General features: G+C 40.1%; 1 protein-coding gene across 1 annotated transcript in view; it reads left to right on the top strand.

The window, feature by feature from the left end:
* The first annotated feature begins 4,791 nt into the window (after positions 1 to 4,791).
* The window catches only part of vipr1b (vasoactive intestinal peptide receptor 1b), a 37,463-nt gene continuing 23,582 nt past the window's right edge, over positions 4,792 to 18,672 (top strand). The window contains 3 exon segments of the mRNA XM_034148232.1: positions 4,792 to 4,971; positions 14,303 to 14,393; positions 16,885 to 16,995. Coding sequence (XP_034004123.1) covers positions 4,918 to 4,971; positions 14,303 to 14,393; positions 16,885 to 16,995 — 256 coding nt within the window. The 5' untranslated portion in view covers positions 4,792 to 4,917.

The following is an 18,672-nucleotide window of genomic DNA, read 5'->3' as shown; positions in this document are numbered from 1 at the left end:
GCTATTCCTCAAAAAACATGTTTTGGATATCATGCCATTCACATTTTAAATTTAAATTTTAAGAAATTGTAGTTTTTGTATTACTACCCCAAGCTTCCATAAGTGGGTCAAAAATGACCCGCATGCATTTTCTATGGAATTTCGTTTTGTTTTTTTAAATGTAAAAAAAAAGTCTAAAATTATAAATAGTGAAAAATTAAATATGAAATATTTCTAGTGTGAAACTAAATATAATACTAAATATTATAAAAGTGATTTTTCTTAACCAAAAGGACAAAAATGGCATAAAAACACATATTATTCTAATACGGGTCCTTTTTGACCCACTTATGGAAGAGTGTAGGGTCCAGTCACTCGGGCATCGAAGGGTTAACTTAAAGCCGAAATATCATTTCATTTTGTAAATGAACTGCCACAAATGTAACAATAAATCTGTTAACATTACTTTGTTATATTACAATAGCTTTGTTGTCATGCTTAAAGTACACAGTATATATGATTTTGAAAATCTCCCTACCATTACTTTCAGAGTAGGAGATTCAACATCTTGCTCCTAAATGTTTTATAGGAGACGTATAAAGTGACATTAAATGTGATAGTACCCAGCGTGGGCCTTGGCTTTGTGTTTGGTGCATGCAGAGGCACACCTCAATAAGAATGTATAGCTCAAATATATAAAGATGACAGCTGGGTGGGTGTACCACAGCTGGCAGGCTGCTCCATACCTCACCACGGAGGAAATCACGTTAGCTGTCAACGTGACTGCTGCCGCCACGCTGTACCTCCATTATGATGCACCGTGTTTATCGTGTTCTCCCCTTTCTCCTGCAGCTCGGAGCAATGTTTAGAACAACAGGAGCTAAGACAAAGTGCAAACTGGCCTGTAAGACAAGAAGAGCCTTTAAGCAAAGAGGGCTTACCCCTAAGCCTCCAGATCACACAGATGGCTGGATGTTGAGGTTTGGCACCCAGACATAACGCCTGCCTCCATTTCGGACATGCTCAAACTTGCCCACAACCTTCTTAAGCCAATGCATCTCTTTTGTAAACCTGACAAAAGCTGAGATGCAGTGAATCCAGAGCAGCAGGTGACAGGGTGTATATCTGTGTTCCAGCATTGTTTCTCTGAGCATCACCAGGTGTACTTTGTGCTGTGAGCCTGGCCACTGAAACGACTGCTTTAATTGTGTTAGGGTGCAGAAAGTGGCTCTTTAGTGTTTCCAGTGATCACAGCAACGTATTGATTCAATAACTAGCACAAAAAAGGTGGGAATTGATTTGACTCACGTCGTTAACAAAGCCTGAGAGCAGCAAAACACCCAAGTGATTATTTGTATCCTCCCATTCTTTTTTTCACCTTTAACAAGATTGTAGAGTCCCAGCCAGTGCCTGCAGGACATATGACACAAACAGCCCTTTGAAAGGAGGCGGGATTGACACCAATAGATCAAATACAACATGTGGAAGCATCATTTAGGTACATCTTGGAGGAACAATCCAAAAAGCATGATTTTCAACTTGATGTTGCCGTCCAGAAATATTTATTTGAATATCAAGTTGTTTCTTTACCACCTTTGTGCCTTTGCTGTATTTGAACAACTAATGGACAACTCTCCCATTCATTTATCCTGCATTCATACCTTGTACTTGACCTGAATCAATAATGGCATACTCATTATTTCCCATTCTTCACGGATTACACCGGGACGTTCGAAGGGTTACAGCTTTGTCATACAGGATTGCAGAATGAAAAGCACTTGTAGCCATTAGTAATAAATACATATTGTTTACAACGAATACATGTGTGTTTGTTCAGAAAAACACTTTCAATTCATTCTTACCCAGAACATCCAGCTCCCATGTGTTTTGAATCACTGACAATGGCACTCACACAACATATGAATACACACTACACACACTAATGCTCTCACCTTCACCTTGTGTTAAAGCTTTTTTATTAATGGAGGCCAAACAGAGAAGGTAGAGATGATAGACAGCAGCCACATTGTTTGGGATTACTGTGAAAGCATTGTGAGCGTAATAACAGGGTTTATCATGAAAGCATATTGCAGACCCCGTTGCTGATTGTCCAGCTTCATTGTTTCGAAACAATACAAGCAGATGAAATATAGATCCACTTTGAGAGGAAAATCCTCAACACTTTTATTAATGTTTATATTACATTTGGTCGGCGATATAATGCCTGCAACACCCCTTTCACACATTAATACGGTCGACTTGCTCAGACCGGCAAAATTGAAGATAGAAATAACCTTTTTTTGCTCCTTCGCTTTCAGCAGTAACACTTCAGAAAATACAATATAGCAGCAGACAACTTTTTCTATGTAAAGATATACATTTATAGATTTGCCTGTCCCACTGTTTTGGCCAAACTTGACCCACTCTACCATGCTGCACTGCGTTATATATCAAATGCACCGTATAGGACTCATCATTGCACACTGTATAGCCTAACTGGATGGTCCTCACTTAGTATGCGTAGGATGCAGCATTGGTTTTAGGTAAGCTTCCACTGTATATATGTGCCAGATTTGCTCCAGTTTGCGACTCTCACAACCTCAGACCCAGTGCCTGGATACGGGTCCAGGTTCCTGCCGTGCGGACTGAGGCTGGAAAAAGGAGTCTTTCTTATTATGGTCCTTGGTCTTGAAATTACCTTCAATCAAGCCTCAAACTGAGGGCACTTGTCTCTATAGCATGTTTTAAATTGAAGTAGGTCCTTACCACCAGCTGCTCTTGCAGTAACAAGTAGTGTACCTTTCTTACTGTCCTAATGTGCACAATGTAGGGACTGCTTTTTCGTCTTTTGTTTTCTTAGTTGTGTTCTCTGTATTTGATATGTTTGTGTTATGTGTTATGTGTTATGTGTAAAGTGTAACGTTGCTGCCTTCTTGGCCAGGTCAGCATTGAAAATGAGATTTTATCTCAATGCTTTTTTATCTGGTTAAATAAAGGTTAAATTAAAAAAAACTACAACTACAAAGAAATCTGAGAACCATGAAGAAACAGTTTTCCCTAAATAATAAAGTTGGCTATTAGGCTTTTGATCTATTATTATTTAAGGAGGTGAATCCTTGCTCCAAATTAAGTCGGTAGTCCTCTTGACCTTATTAAAATATGAATCTTTTTTGGGAACCATTGAGTTTTCCATTGTACTCTTTTAGTTGAAGACATCACCCTCTGCATGTAAAGGTCAAATCTGTCTCAAATGCTAATAGGTTAAGAAACTCGAGATATCTTTCTCATGTAATGACTTAGAAAATAGTCGTAGCTTTTGACTTTTCACAGGAAAAAAAGGAAATAGGTGATGGAATTAATTCCATAGCAGTTTTGATTTTAGTTTACCATTTTACATATAATATGCACTACTGCAAGCATGGGAGTACACATGGGATATGGAGAAATAAAAGGCAGCATGAGAGCATTCAAAGTAAACTTGGACTCAACAAAAATAACCTATGATCTCACGACAACAAAAAAACTCAGATGAAATGAAACTTTTAGTTTTTTTGGTTTGTGCAAAGCCTATTTTCCCATCAATATTAATGGTCTCATGCCGAGCCTGGCAGGGAGGCCTGTCACAGAGACTGAGCATGAAGCTGTGCTGAAGTCCGGTCAGCTGTGAGAGCGAGTCGATCAGCAGTGACACTGACAGCAAGAGAGGGCTGGAGAAGGTGGAAAAGATGAAGGAGATGGAGCTGTCTAACGCTGCAGACAGGAAGCCAGGATGGATGCAGGGCTCTGGTGCAAGGGACAGATGATTCTTTATCCCTTTATTGACACAACTTGTCATGGAAGACACATCATCTGTCTTCCCCCCCTCTCTGTTTGTATGTTTTGATGATCTTAATTGTTATTGCACCATTCTCATGCATTATTACAAGAGGGCGAGTCAGTGCAATTTGGTAAATGGACTTTTTTCATCATGCAAAGCAAACAACTTATTAGGAAATGCATCTGTATATCTTCTTACTGTTTGCTTCACATGTCATGCAGCTTAGTTTCTACATTAGCCAGAGGGGCACCAAGACATCCCTCTCGGCATCTCTGTGCATATTTCTAATTATGTCAAAGCTGTTGAATATCCGTATGTCGAATTGAAGTTTTACAGAGTTGTATTTATTTATTTAATGCTCATATAGTCACCAATGTTCATCAGCCTTGTGCAAACTTTGATATTATTGCATGTGCCAGAAAAGCACCGTATTGATTACTTCAGGTCATGTTTTTTCGTATCTTGTTGTGTGTGTTGAGGTCGAAACGTTGGTATTTCAGGGTAACCAACCAACTCAGTGAATTTATCAGGGAGCACATGAAGCTTAGGACTTGAAGAGACGAAAGTATCTTGGTGAAGCAATGAGGAGACGGAAACCAAAGACAAATTTAAATGTCCATCTTGTTGCCTTTCCTTGACTGACACTACAGAATTAGCGCCCCCTACTGTTTACCTCCACAAACCATCTTCTAAAATGTGCATATCATTAGTGAATAGATGCGGTTTTTCTGAACATTTAATAAAATGTATGTTTTGTTGGAGACCTGGATACTGTCATCACAGAAGTGAAGAGGAGTCACTTCCAGAACAATTACACGATGTCCTCTTACTTACAGCATCCTCCTTTAACCACATTAGTCCATCACTGACAGCCCAGTTAACAGACTGGCTCCTGGGACTCAGTCTGGAGGAGTTGTGAATTAAAGGGGATATAGGAGAGGCGGATACAGAAGCAGCTCTTTACGCACAGAGAGAAGCGCAGTCCGATGGAGAGGCAGCGGTTCATCTCTCTGCGGGAACACACTTAAAACACACACTTACACACGCTTCCTCCACACACACACTTTTACATATCTACGGGACTTATCTTTGTTGAGAAATCTCTAAGAACTAAAGACAGAATGGATGCTTCCCAGCTTTTCTTTATACTGCTCTTCTACGGATTTCTGCCAAAAGTAAGTAGGAGATCCTTTACTTGAGCGATATTCTTTTTTTAATGTGATTTTAAATATTGTACGGTTTGTGGTGAAGAACGAGTTTTTTTAAGCCAGTAATTATTAGTTTGCATGGTTATTAAAGCCACTTTTTATATTGTAAGCACAGGAGAAGTGCGATGAGAACCACATTTTGTTCAATTTGGAAGTCATTTTTCCATATTTTGTAGGTAGCTCCGTTTTATGAGTCGCTATGACGACAATTCATGTTATTTTATGATGACTTGTGTTTTGGCTTCCTCCTAAATCTATTTTGCGGTCATTGCTGCAGGGCAAATGTGTATTCGGCCGTTAAAGTCATGTATCATCTGTCCTTAGGAAAACTCCAAATGAAATAAGTGTTAAGTGTTTTTTCTCTGCTCACATTGTCAGTAAATAGCCAATCAGATCTGTCTATGAGTTGACGCACTTTTATCTGTCGTCAGAAGTCAATCCCTTTATAAGAAACTCTTTAATTTCCTGTTCTTTGACTACTTGCTATTTAAAAGATGACCATGAAGATGTTTCAATGGCAGTCTGATAACTGGTGAATCAGAAGCCTTTTCCATTTGAAGCGTTTTTCATTTACTGAAGGTCAAACTGTTGAATTGGATTCAATACTCTTGATTAAGATTCAACTTATTGTCGTTACGTAGTACAGGTATTATGTAACGAAACGGTTTCTCTGCATTTGACCCATCCTAGTGTTAGGAGCAGTGGGCTACCATTATGTACGGAGCCCGGGGAGCAGTGTAGGGAACGGTGCCTTGCTCAGGGACACCTCGGTAGCACTTGGTCTTTCCGGGACTCAAACTGGTGACCTTCCAGTTGCCAAGCCAAGTCCCCTATGGACTTCGCCATCACCGCCCTTAGAATTAATCTAAGCACAGAAAAGTACTGACTTCTTACACATAGGGTATGTAGAGTCATTTAATTGAACTGAAATCACAATTTCTTCATGTTGTTTTAGGGAAAGTGTGTATGCATTGCACTGTGGTGAAAACTAAGTCCCATTTCAGTGCAGTAGAGTTTTGCTGCAGGCATTTTTGTGGGCGTATGAGCATGGTGGGAATAGAATAAACAATCTTTGAGGGACTTTGAAGTGAAATCATCCGTCTTCCTGCAGCACGATGGGAGTATCTTTTTGCCCTGCTCTAAGTTGCCTTGGGTTTTTGTTCTGACAGGTAGGTCTATCAATGTGAGAAGGAAAGACAACAGACCATTTTAGTAAAGAAAATCCTTTTGGAGCCTCTTTTATGCTTTTGGGTGTTTCCCTTTCCTGTAGTGTGTGTTATGTCGTTTTTTTGTATATGTAAATGGTCTGCAAAGGCTAAAATCCATGTGTTCCCTCCAGAGGGAGTTTCTCTCCCACACAGCTCAGGCAGTATGAGAAAAATGAAGAGCTTTTTTGAACATTAAAGCATGGAAACATGTCACAGCAGAGACAATACATACAAATATGAACCTGAAAATGAGCATCATATGTCCTCTTAACATTTGAGATTATACTTGGCTGCTGGTTGTGTATTTTGAGTAAGTCATTTGACACTCGGCATTACTTCCCTAAACGCTTGTCAATGCGGCTATTTCCTGGCAGAATAGACTGTGAGCATCCAAGTGACTGTGTGAAAATGTGCTTCTCACTTCTGTCAACTCTCGGATGTCTGGCCCACCCCGAGGCTTAAAAGAACCAACGCCATACGTCATGTGTTGACATATTTTAGCGACTCGAGCACTGATGCTCCACTACATTGTGCCTTTCACCTTCCTGCTTTACAATAACATAATGTGAACGTGTACATCTCCGTTTAGTGAGCCCTCACTCAGGGTTACGGTTTGAATTGACAAAGAGCTGTGCCCCAGCGCCTGCAGAGACATAGTTCCAGCACAAATCTCTGTCTGTTAGTGCTGCGATTATACAAACAAGATATTGCGTTTCAGCGTTGTAGCGGCTGCTATGCATATTTTGTACTCCTGGCAGGACACTTTAGATGTTTCCCCCCTGTGCCCACTCTTTATGCTAAACTAATTGGCTATGTGTAGCTTCATGCAGACACTCCAGAGTGGTATTGATCTCCTCATGTCAAACTTTAGAAAACTAACACGTCCGTTTCCTAGAACTACACTATTTATTAGAGACACTTGGGAGATGCAGTTTACTCCATATCACACATTTTAATTTCCTGTCAGGTTTGTTTGGCAGGAAGAGTCCGATGCACACACTTAGTGGAACAACGTGAGGCTGAAGCAGCAGATGGTAGATGTGGCTCTCAGTGAAGTGTAGGATAAACACATTACTCTGCATTGTGACACAACGTCCAGCTCTCCTCATACTCTCAAACAAAGCAAGACCATTTCATATTAAAAACTCAAAGCCTGGCAGCCCTCGTGGTGAGCGAACTCTCGTGGCTGGCAGGTATTTATGTGATGTTTTGCTCATGGAGACACTGTGCGAGTCCCTTAGATCATTAATCATCTGCATTGTTTTGGATGTTGATTCATTGCCCATTAAGGTAATGAATCAAAGTGTACATATTACAGCATCTTGAGGCACTTAGTATTTGTCATCAGTGTTTTTGAATTCAAGCATAAACCCCTGGTACAGAATCCAAAGTACTCCACATTCAACCACTCCGATGAATATTGTGTTATCATCTCCCTCTTTGTGTGTTCTGGCTCTACGTACATGCTTGTTCATAAAAACATGTTCTTACTCAATATCTTACCCAAGCCTAACCCTATGCATTTTATTTTAAATTGTATAATGTCTGAGTTCTTTTGCCGTCAGTGAGGAAAAGAAATGGCTCAGAGCCTCAGAATACTGACATCTGTATTTTATGTCATCTTTTTTTCCTTCTAATTTGTTATTATTTGGTGCAGGCACGAAACACACTACCAATATAAATACATTGCTTCTAAAATCGTTCTGTGTCAGAATACTGAAATCTGTATTTTTTTAAATGTCTTTTTCCTTCTAATTTGTTATTATTTACATTGCTTTTAAAATCGTTCTGTGTGACACGAAAAAAATGGCGAAATCGTGTTGGTGAACACGAATCAATAGATTAATTTCGTGACTATAACACGAAATGCCGTGAGACTGTGTTGTTATGAACTAATAAACTATGAGGAGAGTTTGATCCCAGCAGCCTTCTACAAGTCCTTGCAGAGATTCCTGTATCATGTCTACCCCCCCAATCCATTTTGTTCCTGCTGTTTTTGCAGCATTAACAGACTAAATACACGTTTGTTGCTATTGGTTTGCATTCTCCAAAAGCCTGAAGAAACAAAAACATCTCTCCAATTTCATATCCAATTAAACTGGGAATCTGGGCTCTACGCTGGGGATTGGAGAGAAAGCCTTGTACTCGAAACACATAAGTTGTATGATTAGCCCTTTTTTTCACAGCAGACATTTTGACTTTGACCTTTCTAGTGTCCCAGTAAGGCTTGACAGTGTGACAGTGAGTCAGCATGCAGGGATGACGTAGCTTTTGAAGGCTAATCATACGGGAATCCTCGACAAAATCCAATGGGATAACCACAAACAAGTTAAAAAAACCTTGACTACGAGACGAGGGAACAGGAAGTGGTAAAATGATAAGTCCTTTCTGGGTCTTAGGACTCATTCCTGCACCACTTTATAGCTCAAACTTGAAACAGAAGCGTCATTAACTTTAATATTTAAACCAATGCATCTCCTATTGTCAAAACTGTGTGCCGAATAGTGGAACACATACAGTATAGTGCTACCATGTTAGCAACAATTGCCAAACGTTAGCATTTATTTGTCCTTTTTCTGGCCGTCTGGTGGATGAACGTGACATATTCAATCTGCTTTTTGCTCTGTTTTGGTCTCCACACCAGTTTCCAAATTAAAATATCACTTTATAGCCCTCAAAATCTCCACTTTGTCCACCAGCTAGTTGCTAACTTGTAATGTTTGTCAGTGTTTTTGAGCTGGAAACAGCAGTTAGAAAGAAAGCAGTGAGGCAACATTGTAGTTTTAAAACAATGAACTGAAGGATATGAAGGCTCTGCTGCTTTAACATGGTGCTACAAATAAATACTGCACCCGGTATTTTTTTCAGTAGTGAGATAAAGCCAGGGGTTACAGAGTCTATCGATTCTGTTAAGCCCTATGGAGCATAACATTTAAGTTTGGTTTGAACCTTGTTTACTTCATTTCTGGATTGGACTGAACCTGGCTTAGCTTCCTGAGGGGCTTCTGGACTCAAATCCTCCCTGGAGTGCTCTGTTGTAAAGTTGCCCAACAATTAATTTCATGCTAATCACAAATAAGGTTACCTAGGGGTTTGACCAACATGAGATTTCCTCCTCGGTCCGCTGATCTGCACAGAAAATGTTAGCAGATGTCTCCCGGCTGAAGTTACCTCAGGATATGTTGGATTTTCTGCTGTAATCGGTCGAAGACTCCTGTGAGCAAAGTGCTTTGGATTGTGATAGTGTCAGGGCGACCTCGTCCATTAGGAGGGAGCGAGTGAGGCGATGACTGAGTCTGTGGAGCAGTGATAACAAGGAGCTATGACATGCAGTTTTTTCTTCATATTTTCCATTAATGTTTAACTACAGGTGTTGCCCTTGAGGCAGTATTGTTTTAAAGCCTTTAGCTCATTTAGCAGCTGATTGTTGGCCTCGGGTATTTCTGCTCGCAGCTTTTCGACAGAATCGCTCATCAAAACAACTTCACACTCATCCCTGCACTACTCTGAGTCCTCATCAATACACCTGTCAAGATTGAAGTTGATCGGATAAATGGTTGTCATGCAGCTCGGCGTCAGAAGGGCAGAAGTACATACAAACAGAAAGAGAGCCCTTATTTTAGAAGATGGCTACAGCAGTGTTTTAGGAAGTCAGTCACATTTAACTTTTAAATCCTCAAAGCTCTTATGTGTAAGATTTAAAAGTTCCCCTCCAGAGAAACACAAATACATACTTGTGTGTGATGTGGTTTTACACAAAAAAAACTTCAATAACTGTCACGGCCTTCACCGAAAGTCCTTTTGCTTTCTCCATTCTTACCATGCTCAAATTTGTAGTGCACAATAAAATATCTGACGGTTATAAAATATTTAAAGGTTGGACATCTGTAGCCTCTATTCTCGTCTATTGAAAAGGCCTGTTAAGCCCCAAAGCCCCCGTCGGCGGGTCTTTCTTTTTTTCACAAATTAAAAATCTCTTTTTTTTTTTTTTTAAATCTTTAAATTTTTTATTAATTTTTTTAATTTAATTTTTTTTTCTTTGGATGAAATGAATACCTATGGTGATAATTCAATGTAATACATCATTTTTATAGTCTGGTACCTGAAAAAGGTCAAATGGCACTGATGGAACCAGATGTACCCAAATGTGCCGAAAGCTTATTCCGCCTGGAACTTTTTTTTGCTAAACCTCTCTAAAAAGGTCAAATTTAACTTGTTTTGCATCAATCTTGATACAGGGTACTTATTATATGTTATAGTTTGGATTCCTAAAGCTTTTAGTCTACCATCCCATCATTCAAGGGTGGTTTTCACTATAAGTAATGTTTTTTCTTTAGGCGGAGGTAAGAATTTACCTTTTTTTACTATGTTCCATCTGAATTTACTCTGACTGAGAAAAATCTATATTGATTCTGACACTTCTACATCCAACTCACAGATGTAACCTTGCTTTGATAAAAGAAATTATTCATATAACCCTTTTAGAAGTGAAGTTGTAGTCATTTGTTTTGGGCATGTCATTTTCTAGCCTGAAACCTGAAAAACAGGCTCGGGGCTTAACAGGTTTGAAGCAAAATCTGTTCTGACATAAAACACAGAACAATGGACGGCAGATGCTACATTTACAGATTTTAAAATGACGTCTCCGAGGGAAAGGATGTCTCTCTATGTCTTTATTGAATGTCTGTTCCCTTGACTCCTCTCTCCTCAATTCTCTTGAAAGGAATCAATGGCACACAAACAGGAGAATGGGAAAGGCTTCAAGGTCTCCCCTGTGTGAGTTTATCCTGCTCTCATTTCCCTCGTTTCCCCCTCCTACACACCTGCTCTGAATATGCCTCGTTAGACCCTCCCTGCTCCCTGAGGTTCTTCCCAGCCAATCAGATCCTCCCCTGCTCCCAGAGGTGATCTTCTGCCAATCAGCTCCCTGCCTGTCTGACCCGATTACCCACACTTGAGCTTCTCCTCCCATCTCACCTCCTTCACATCCTCCCCTCGTCACATTAGTTTTTATTTAGGTCTGCTCCTCAGATTTTGCGATTTCAAGAGTTTTTTCCGACTTTAAGATGTCGACTTAAGAGGTGAATTCACCCAGTTGGGAACTCATTCTTATTTTTCCAGTTTCCTGCACTCATTTAAATTATATTGTAAGACTCTTATGACGAATATGCATGTGTAAATATTGTTAATTTCACACATGTTATACTACATATTGGACGAGGATTGGCCTAGTTTAAAATCACGTCATCATGCTCTTATTGGTGTGAAGATGCACTTCTAGTATGAAACTCTGGACATGTGTCACATTTGCTTTTTCCAAACATGTCAATTTTCTACCCGTCAACCAAATGCCCTTTTGGCTTTTCCCCCTGCCTCAGACATATCACTACGCCCTCTTCCTTCCCTACAATAACCCCACACTCAACCTGACCACCTGCTTCCTATCAGCCTAGTTGTACATACTGTGTATATCGGTTCATTTTTACGTGTTTCAGATTCCTACAATTTTAGTTTTCGGTCTACCTGTACCTCCACCTGGCTGGCTGTCTGTCTATACCTGCCTGTGATCATAAATCTTAAAAACAATCTTAATTTTTGACCTAAACAATCTACATTTGAGACCTTACCCTGTTACAATTGTCTTCATTATTATCATGTCAAACTTATGAAATCAGACAAATCCTGCATCCACATACATTACGGCTTAAATTTGACCATCAGTCAGAACATCCACACCGTAAAGACTAACTAGGATCGTTACATTTAAAGAAAAAACCCCATTCAAAATATTATTTGAGCAGAAACTCGTTCTACACATCTCTTGGATGACTGTGTTACTCTGTGGGAACTGAGTGTGCGAAGTCGTCCTTTCAGAAATCCCGGTAATGTGTTTGTTTGCTCTTAAATATTCCTGCACAAACAGCTTCAGCAGGAATGGTAAATAGTGTCCTGAATCCTGTTTGTAAATGATAAACAAGGTTACGTCTGGGTTTATTCTGCCTCATTACATTGAGCTATTACACCACAATGCATTTACTCAGCTGGGCTGTGAGGAACACTGAGAGCAAGGGCGTCTCTGTGTCGTTCATTAATGAGGATTTGTTGTGTTTGTCTCATCTGAAGTGAAACAGGATCCTGTTTACTCGTCAGCTCAACACTGGATTAAACAGGGCGTTTAAAAAATGACATATTATGGTAATATCCAGGTTCATATTTGTTTTGACTGCCTCTCTGCTTTAATGTTCAAAAAGCTCTTTATTTTTCTCATACTGCCTGTGCTGCAGCACCTCTTTTCACCCTCTGTCTGAAACCAGAGCCCAGTCTGCTCTGATTGGTTAGCTGGCTGGCTCTGTTGGGATAGGTCAACCGCTTAGAGATGTCCCGCCCCTTAGCCTATCAGGCACAATGTGTTGGAGCGATAGCCAAAAGAAGCGCAAGTTTTAAAAAGTGATGTCGCTATGTTCACGAAGTAAACAAAGGACTCCAATGGAGGCATTTCAGGCAGGAATGTGTGAGAGAACTTTGGGATCTTTGCAAACCATTTACGTGCATTAAAAACCTATATAACACACTACAGGAAAGGGAGAACCCCAAAAAGCATTAATAGGGCCTCTTTATTGACAGCTGAGTGGTGGAAGCTCATGAAAAAGACATACAACACAGAGTTCTTACGGTCATTAAAAACCTGGAAAAGTCATGGAAATTCAAAATGCAAATTCCAGGCCCTGGAAAAGTTATGGAAAACAATATTTTCCCCAAAGTTTTTGGAAAAGTCTAAAGTAAACAACTAAAGTTGCATCAAATATAATTTATATTTTATCTAATCGCCAAAATAGTAATACTATAATGATAATAAAAACTGTATCGTATAGTAATGAAACGTAAAATGGCATTTCTGATGAGGTATTTTGCTGGTGAGAGATTTGAGTTGCTTTAGCGAGTAGAAGCTAGTAAGCCAACTATTTGATTTGTTTTAAATCGGCACAACATGTTTCAGACCTTATTTTCCTGTTCCAGGTTCAAATAAACCATTTTCAGTGGTACCGCTTGTCATAATCTTAGTGTTATGTCACGGTTTTAGTTTTGTCTGTCTTGTAATGGGTTTTATTTTTGCTATTCTGTTCTCCCTGTCTCTTGTCTTCCTTCCTGTGTTTTTCCTCCTGTGTCTGATTGTGTTCACCTGTTGCCCTTGTGTTTCTGCCTCCCTTACCCAGCTGTGTCTTGTCCTGTGATTACCCCTCTTTGTATTTAGTCGTGTCTTCCCCTGTGTTCCTTCATGTTGGTCACGGTCAGTTTTGGTGTTGTTGCTACCTTGTGCTACCTATGTGTTTCATGCCATGTTTTTGTTCATCAGCTTTGAAAATAAAGCTCGCTTTTTGTTTCTAGACCTTTTTACCTTTTTTTGTAGTCTGCATTTGGGCCTTACCTTTTTCCACGCATTCTAACACCGCTGAGAAAGAGTAATTGTTTTGGTCATGGAAAATTGGGTAACGGTCATGGAGAAGTCATTGAAAATCATTGGTGAAAAAGTGTATGAACCCTGACAAGGACCAATAAGCAGAACTGGGGTTTAAGTTTTGTTTTTTTGGCTCTTCACTGTGACCTTTACTGCGTTGTTCATTGTGTATCTTCAGAGGCAGGGGAAGCTCTTCTCTTGGACTTCATAAATACTCTCTCTGCGTCTCCGCTGACCTTCTCCCGCTCCTCGCTGCTCTCTCAGAGTTGCATTGACCCATCAGCGGCTGTCAGCCCGCATTTCTCAGCCCTTGTTGACACAGATGAACAATCGCAGTAGATTACTCAGCGGCTGCCTTCTCCACTTCCTAATCCATTTCCATGATAGCATCTATTTGCCCGGCAAGAGGGATTTCAGACATTTCTGTGTATTATTAGCCCGCGGTTCTTTCTAATGTGAAAACACGGCATCAAAGGCCATCGCTGCAGGAATGTGATGAAGGGAAATGTTACATAAAATATTTACAAGCACATGCTCGCTGGAATGTAACCCTCAGAATATTTCTCTCAATGACTAATTGTGGCGGGATGAAAGCACTTTGACACTTAAACTTGCTTTCTGCCTCCTTCCACAGGTGTTTTCGGGGCAGATGTGCGACGTGGTGAACGAGATCGAGCTGGAGAAGGAGCGCTGTGAGGACAGCAGCTTCGGGAACGTCACTTCAGGTCATTCTCAAAAACGTATTCTCCTCTGTTTTTAGAGCATGCAGGAGGCTCTTTAGAGGGAAATGGGAAAGGGAATAAGTGAATAAATAGTGAGGTAGAGTAATAACGGACGGATAAGGCTCTATTACAGCAGGCAGGCCACAGTTTCTGCAGAGACATATTGCTTTTATTTATTATACGAATGCATGCTCGAACAGTCGCCTGCTGTGGAGATTGACTTTCTGATTTACTACTCAACAGTACACTCAAATATGTTTTTGAAAACAATTCAGGTAAGGAGAACAAGACGGGTTTAATCACTGAGTTCATTTGGTTCATATTAAGAACACTTCTTGTGCATCATTTGGCATAAATAGCTGTATTTAGTAGGCTATATAACATACAGTTTGCAACCACAGATCTTTATGATTTAATGTAATACAATCCAACAGTGCCTTATCATTGCTGCTACTTCTGATTTTATCACTGCTTTTATTCATTTGTACCTATTTCTATTTCTTTACTGCAGTGAGACACCTGCCATATTTCGTTATACCGTAGTACACATGTGTCAAACTCAAGGCCCGGGGGCCAAATCAGGCCCTTGGTGGATTTAATTTCGGCCCGCAGGATAATTTTGAATTACTATTAGATCTGGCCTGCCGGTATATTGCACGCACACCTTCACTCAATCCTGAGGGTCTCCTCAGCTCAGAGCCTGAGCCCAAACATTGATGAACTTGCACCCAAGATGAGATGCCAAGTATCTGGCTTGAACTAGCATCACAGAGCAGCACACTGAGTTTACATGGATGTTTCCTTCTGCACTTTTTCTCTCACGACAACAGGGCATGTTTGGTTTGTTCTTTGAGGGAAATAGTTTTGTTGAAGCTGTTGTTGGCCTGTGGAGAAATGTAATCATAAGAAATGACTCTGGAGAAGCTGCATATAGAACCATGAGAAATGAATGCAGCTGATTATTTAATGTTTAATGTTGTTTTTATAGACAATAATTTAAGCTGTGTTTGTTCCAGGTTTAATATGTGCAATAAGTTCATTTCAATAAGTTCTGCAATAAACATTGAACCAGTCCGGCCCTCGACTAGTTCCCATTTTTTTATTTTGGCCCACTGTGTATTTGAGTTTGACCCCCCTGCCGTAGTATGATGACCTTAAAGATATTCTGATAACCACTCAGTCATGTCAGGCTATATTTGGTATATAGTATTAAGGTTGTAGGGGAATTAAGAAGGTCCTAATATTGCTGTGTACATTTGTTTTAAGTTAACTAGCATTGTGGGAACCCTAATTCCAAAAATAGAATACCTTTAATCACAATAAGACTAACAACTAACATTGAGCGCCGACCATCATTTTTTACATTAAGGTAGATTTGAGTGCATATAAATCAACATTTTGCATGATCTGTGATAGGCGTAGTGCCTCACAGCTGTAATATCTGCATCTATAATATGTGTAGGCTGTTAGAAGAAAGTAGTGCACTTGCCAAGGACACAACTTTTTATTTTTTATTCCCAGTCTGCACCTTGAATGGAGGTCTAATATTTAAAAACACCTGAGTGTGCAGGGCCGTTAAAACCACGAGGGGAGGAGGTTTCATATAATATAAGGTTAAAGCAAAAATATAACCTTGGACGAGGTAATAATGGTATTTCTAGACACTATTGTCACTCAAGGTGATGGAAATAGGAAGGATAACATGTCATGATTGAAGGGAGAGTTACACACTGGGAATAAGTGTGTATATATAATGTATACACACACTCCGACCTTCCCTCTGAACGAGCATGCTTCAGTAATATCTCCATTTGGTCTCGTTTTAATAATACACGGGGATTGCGTGAGTGGAAGCAGCTCCTTCTTATCTCTGCAATCATTTCTCTGCTATCTGCTTCCTCCACAGGAAGGTACAGGTCACATCTCTAATAAATGAATTAGCAGTGTGCATTTGTGAGAAACCATACATTAAGTTATGCAACGTATTCAATATAGAGATTGTCCAGCAATTCCTTGAAACAGAACAGGTCGTAAATTAATATTTCCTGACAGGTTGTGTACTTTAAAGCTTAGGGATTTAAACCTGTGTTTCCTCCTGTTCATATGTTGTGGAACATTTAAAGATTACATTTTTATTTAACTACATTTTGTACAACATTCATAACACAAATCAACATGTCTGCAATAAATGTTCTTCCTCTTAACGCTGAACAAGAGCTCCGCAGTGTGCGTCATGAATGACCATGATTTATTCCTGTGTGTGTGTGTGTGTGTGTGTGTGTGTGTGTGTGTGTGTGTGTGTGTGTGTGTGTGTGTGTGTGTGTGTGTGTGTGTGTGTGTGTGTGTGTGTGTGTGTGTGTGTGTGTGTGTGTGTGTGTGTGTGTGTGGTGTGTGTGTGTGTGTGTGTGTGTGTGTGTGTGTGTGTGTGTGTGTGTGTGTGTGTGTGACAGACAGCATGAGTGATGCCATGTTAACGATGTGTCTCCTGCTGCAGGGTGCCAGGGCATGTGGGACATCATCGCCTGCTGGCCCTCAGCCAGCGTCGGGGAGGTGGTTACAATAACCTGCCCGACCTACTTCAGCTACTTCAGCGACGAGCACAAAGGTAGACAAATCCTCCGTTATTTAATGTAAACACAACATGCTTTAAGAATATTTTCTCAGTATTATGTTCAATATTAATTGAAAGTGAATAAAAGTTCAATATTAAAACTATTTCATCATTAGATTTGGGAAAATGTTCTTCAAGCCGACATATTCTGCTCATTTTCAGGGTCATATTAGTATTGAGTGTCTCTACTGTGATGTTTTTCTATGCTTTAATGTTCATAAAGGTGGGATTTTAGCCTTTGGAGACTAGGAAACCCCCAAAAGCAAAATAGGGCCTCTTTGATTAAAATATCTGTAATTTAATAGTGCTGTATTTTGAAGCAAACAAGCCTATAGGCGCTAAAACTGTACCGTGTGCTGTCATTTTGCTAGGAGGACAAGCGTACAATTTATTATAATTTTGTGATTGTTTCATATTGAAAATTAGCATACAAGTGAAGCCCCTTGGTCAATACTGGAGATTTAATGTGTCGCCTCCTGTGGACATCAGGAAAGCAATATGAGAAAGGGTGCAGAAAGCCCGGGGCGGACAATATCCAATCATGAGCCTCTTTGATATTTACCGGAATAATCTGTAAACACTTCAGAACTTGTGTGCAATATTTAAAAGAGTGAGAATAATGGACCACCCTTAAACTCTTATCTAGCAGTGCTTTAAATAACATCACCTCACTGGGATTGACCGTATGAACTAGTGAGGTGCTTCAAGAGAAACGCAGATACAAATGACAGATATTGGGAGTTTTCCTCGAACCCAGGATAACAGCTAATCCAGGTTACTGTAAACAACATGGAGTGTTTACGTGAGCCAGATTGAAAAATGCCAGGGTAAACTCGGTCACAGATTACAGTCGGGGTTTAAGAAAGCACGAAGCTCTTCCTCTAACCTTTACTTTGGAACGAGCCCAGGCACAGAGGACGACTCGAGATAAGAAAGAGTAACATTCGAAAAATGCTTTGTTGACTCACCTTTTATCTAGGACTCTTTTTTTCCTACGCCATTTCAATCTTGTAAACTCTTCATTGCTATCTTCTCTCGTGCATTTCTGACATTTGCCTGTGTCCTTGTTTTTCACTCAACTCCTACGCTGCCTGCAAATCAATTCCTGAGACGCTTTCAATAGAAACACACCTTTGTCTAAACTAGCCTCCATTCTTCGCTCTGGATCCTTTGTGACAGAAGTCGTCGCTGACGTCACCATTGATCTGTTGGAGCGGTGACTCAGCAATTATTAGTCACTTTCAAGACGTAATTGTGTGTATTTTTTTGACTTTGTTAGGGATATATAATAATAATGCATCATATTTTTTATTAGAGCGCTTTTGCAGGTGCTCAAAGCGCTTTACAATTACACATTACACATATTAGACGTGTAAGAGTCATTGCTGTGGACATTACCCACAGGAGCAAATTCGGGTGAAGTGTCTTGCCTAAGGACACAGTGGCGGCCGAGGCGGGTTTCGAACTGGAGTTCACCAACGCCCCTTGATCTGATGATCGACGCTCTAACCCACTGCGCCAAAATCACCCCTATGTTTGTGTTTTGCGTCTATGTGCCTTCTCGTCATCCTTTTGTATGAAATTGTGACTTATTTCCTGTGCATATGTTGACGAGAAAGAGGCAGACAATGAAAATGGAGAAGTCATTTGAATGGGTTTGAACTCTTTTAA

This window comes from Trematomus bernacchii, unplaced genomic scaffold, assembly GCF_902827165.1.
Source record: "Trematomus bernacchii unplaced genomic scaffold, fTreBer1.1, whole genome shotgun sequence".
NCBI lineage: Eukaryota > Metazoa > Chordata > Actinopteri > Perciformes > Nototheniidae > Trematomus > Trematomus bernacchii.
Note: the sequence above shows the minus strand (reverse complement) of the source record. Positions and strands in the feature narration are given on the sequence as shown.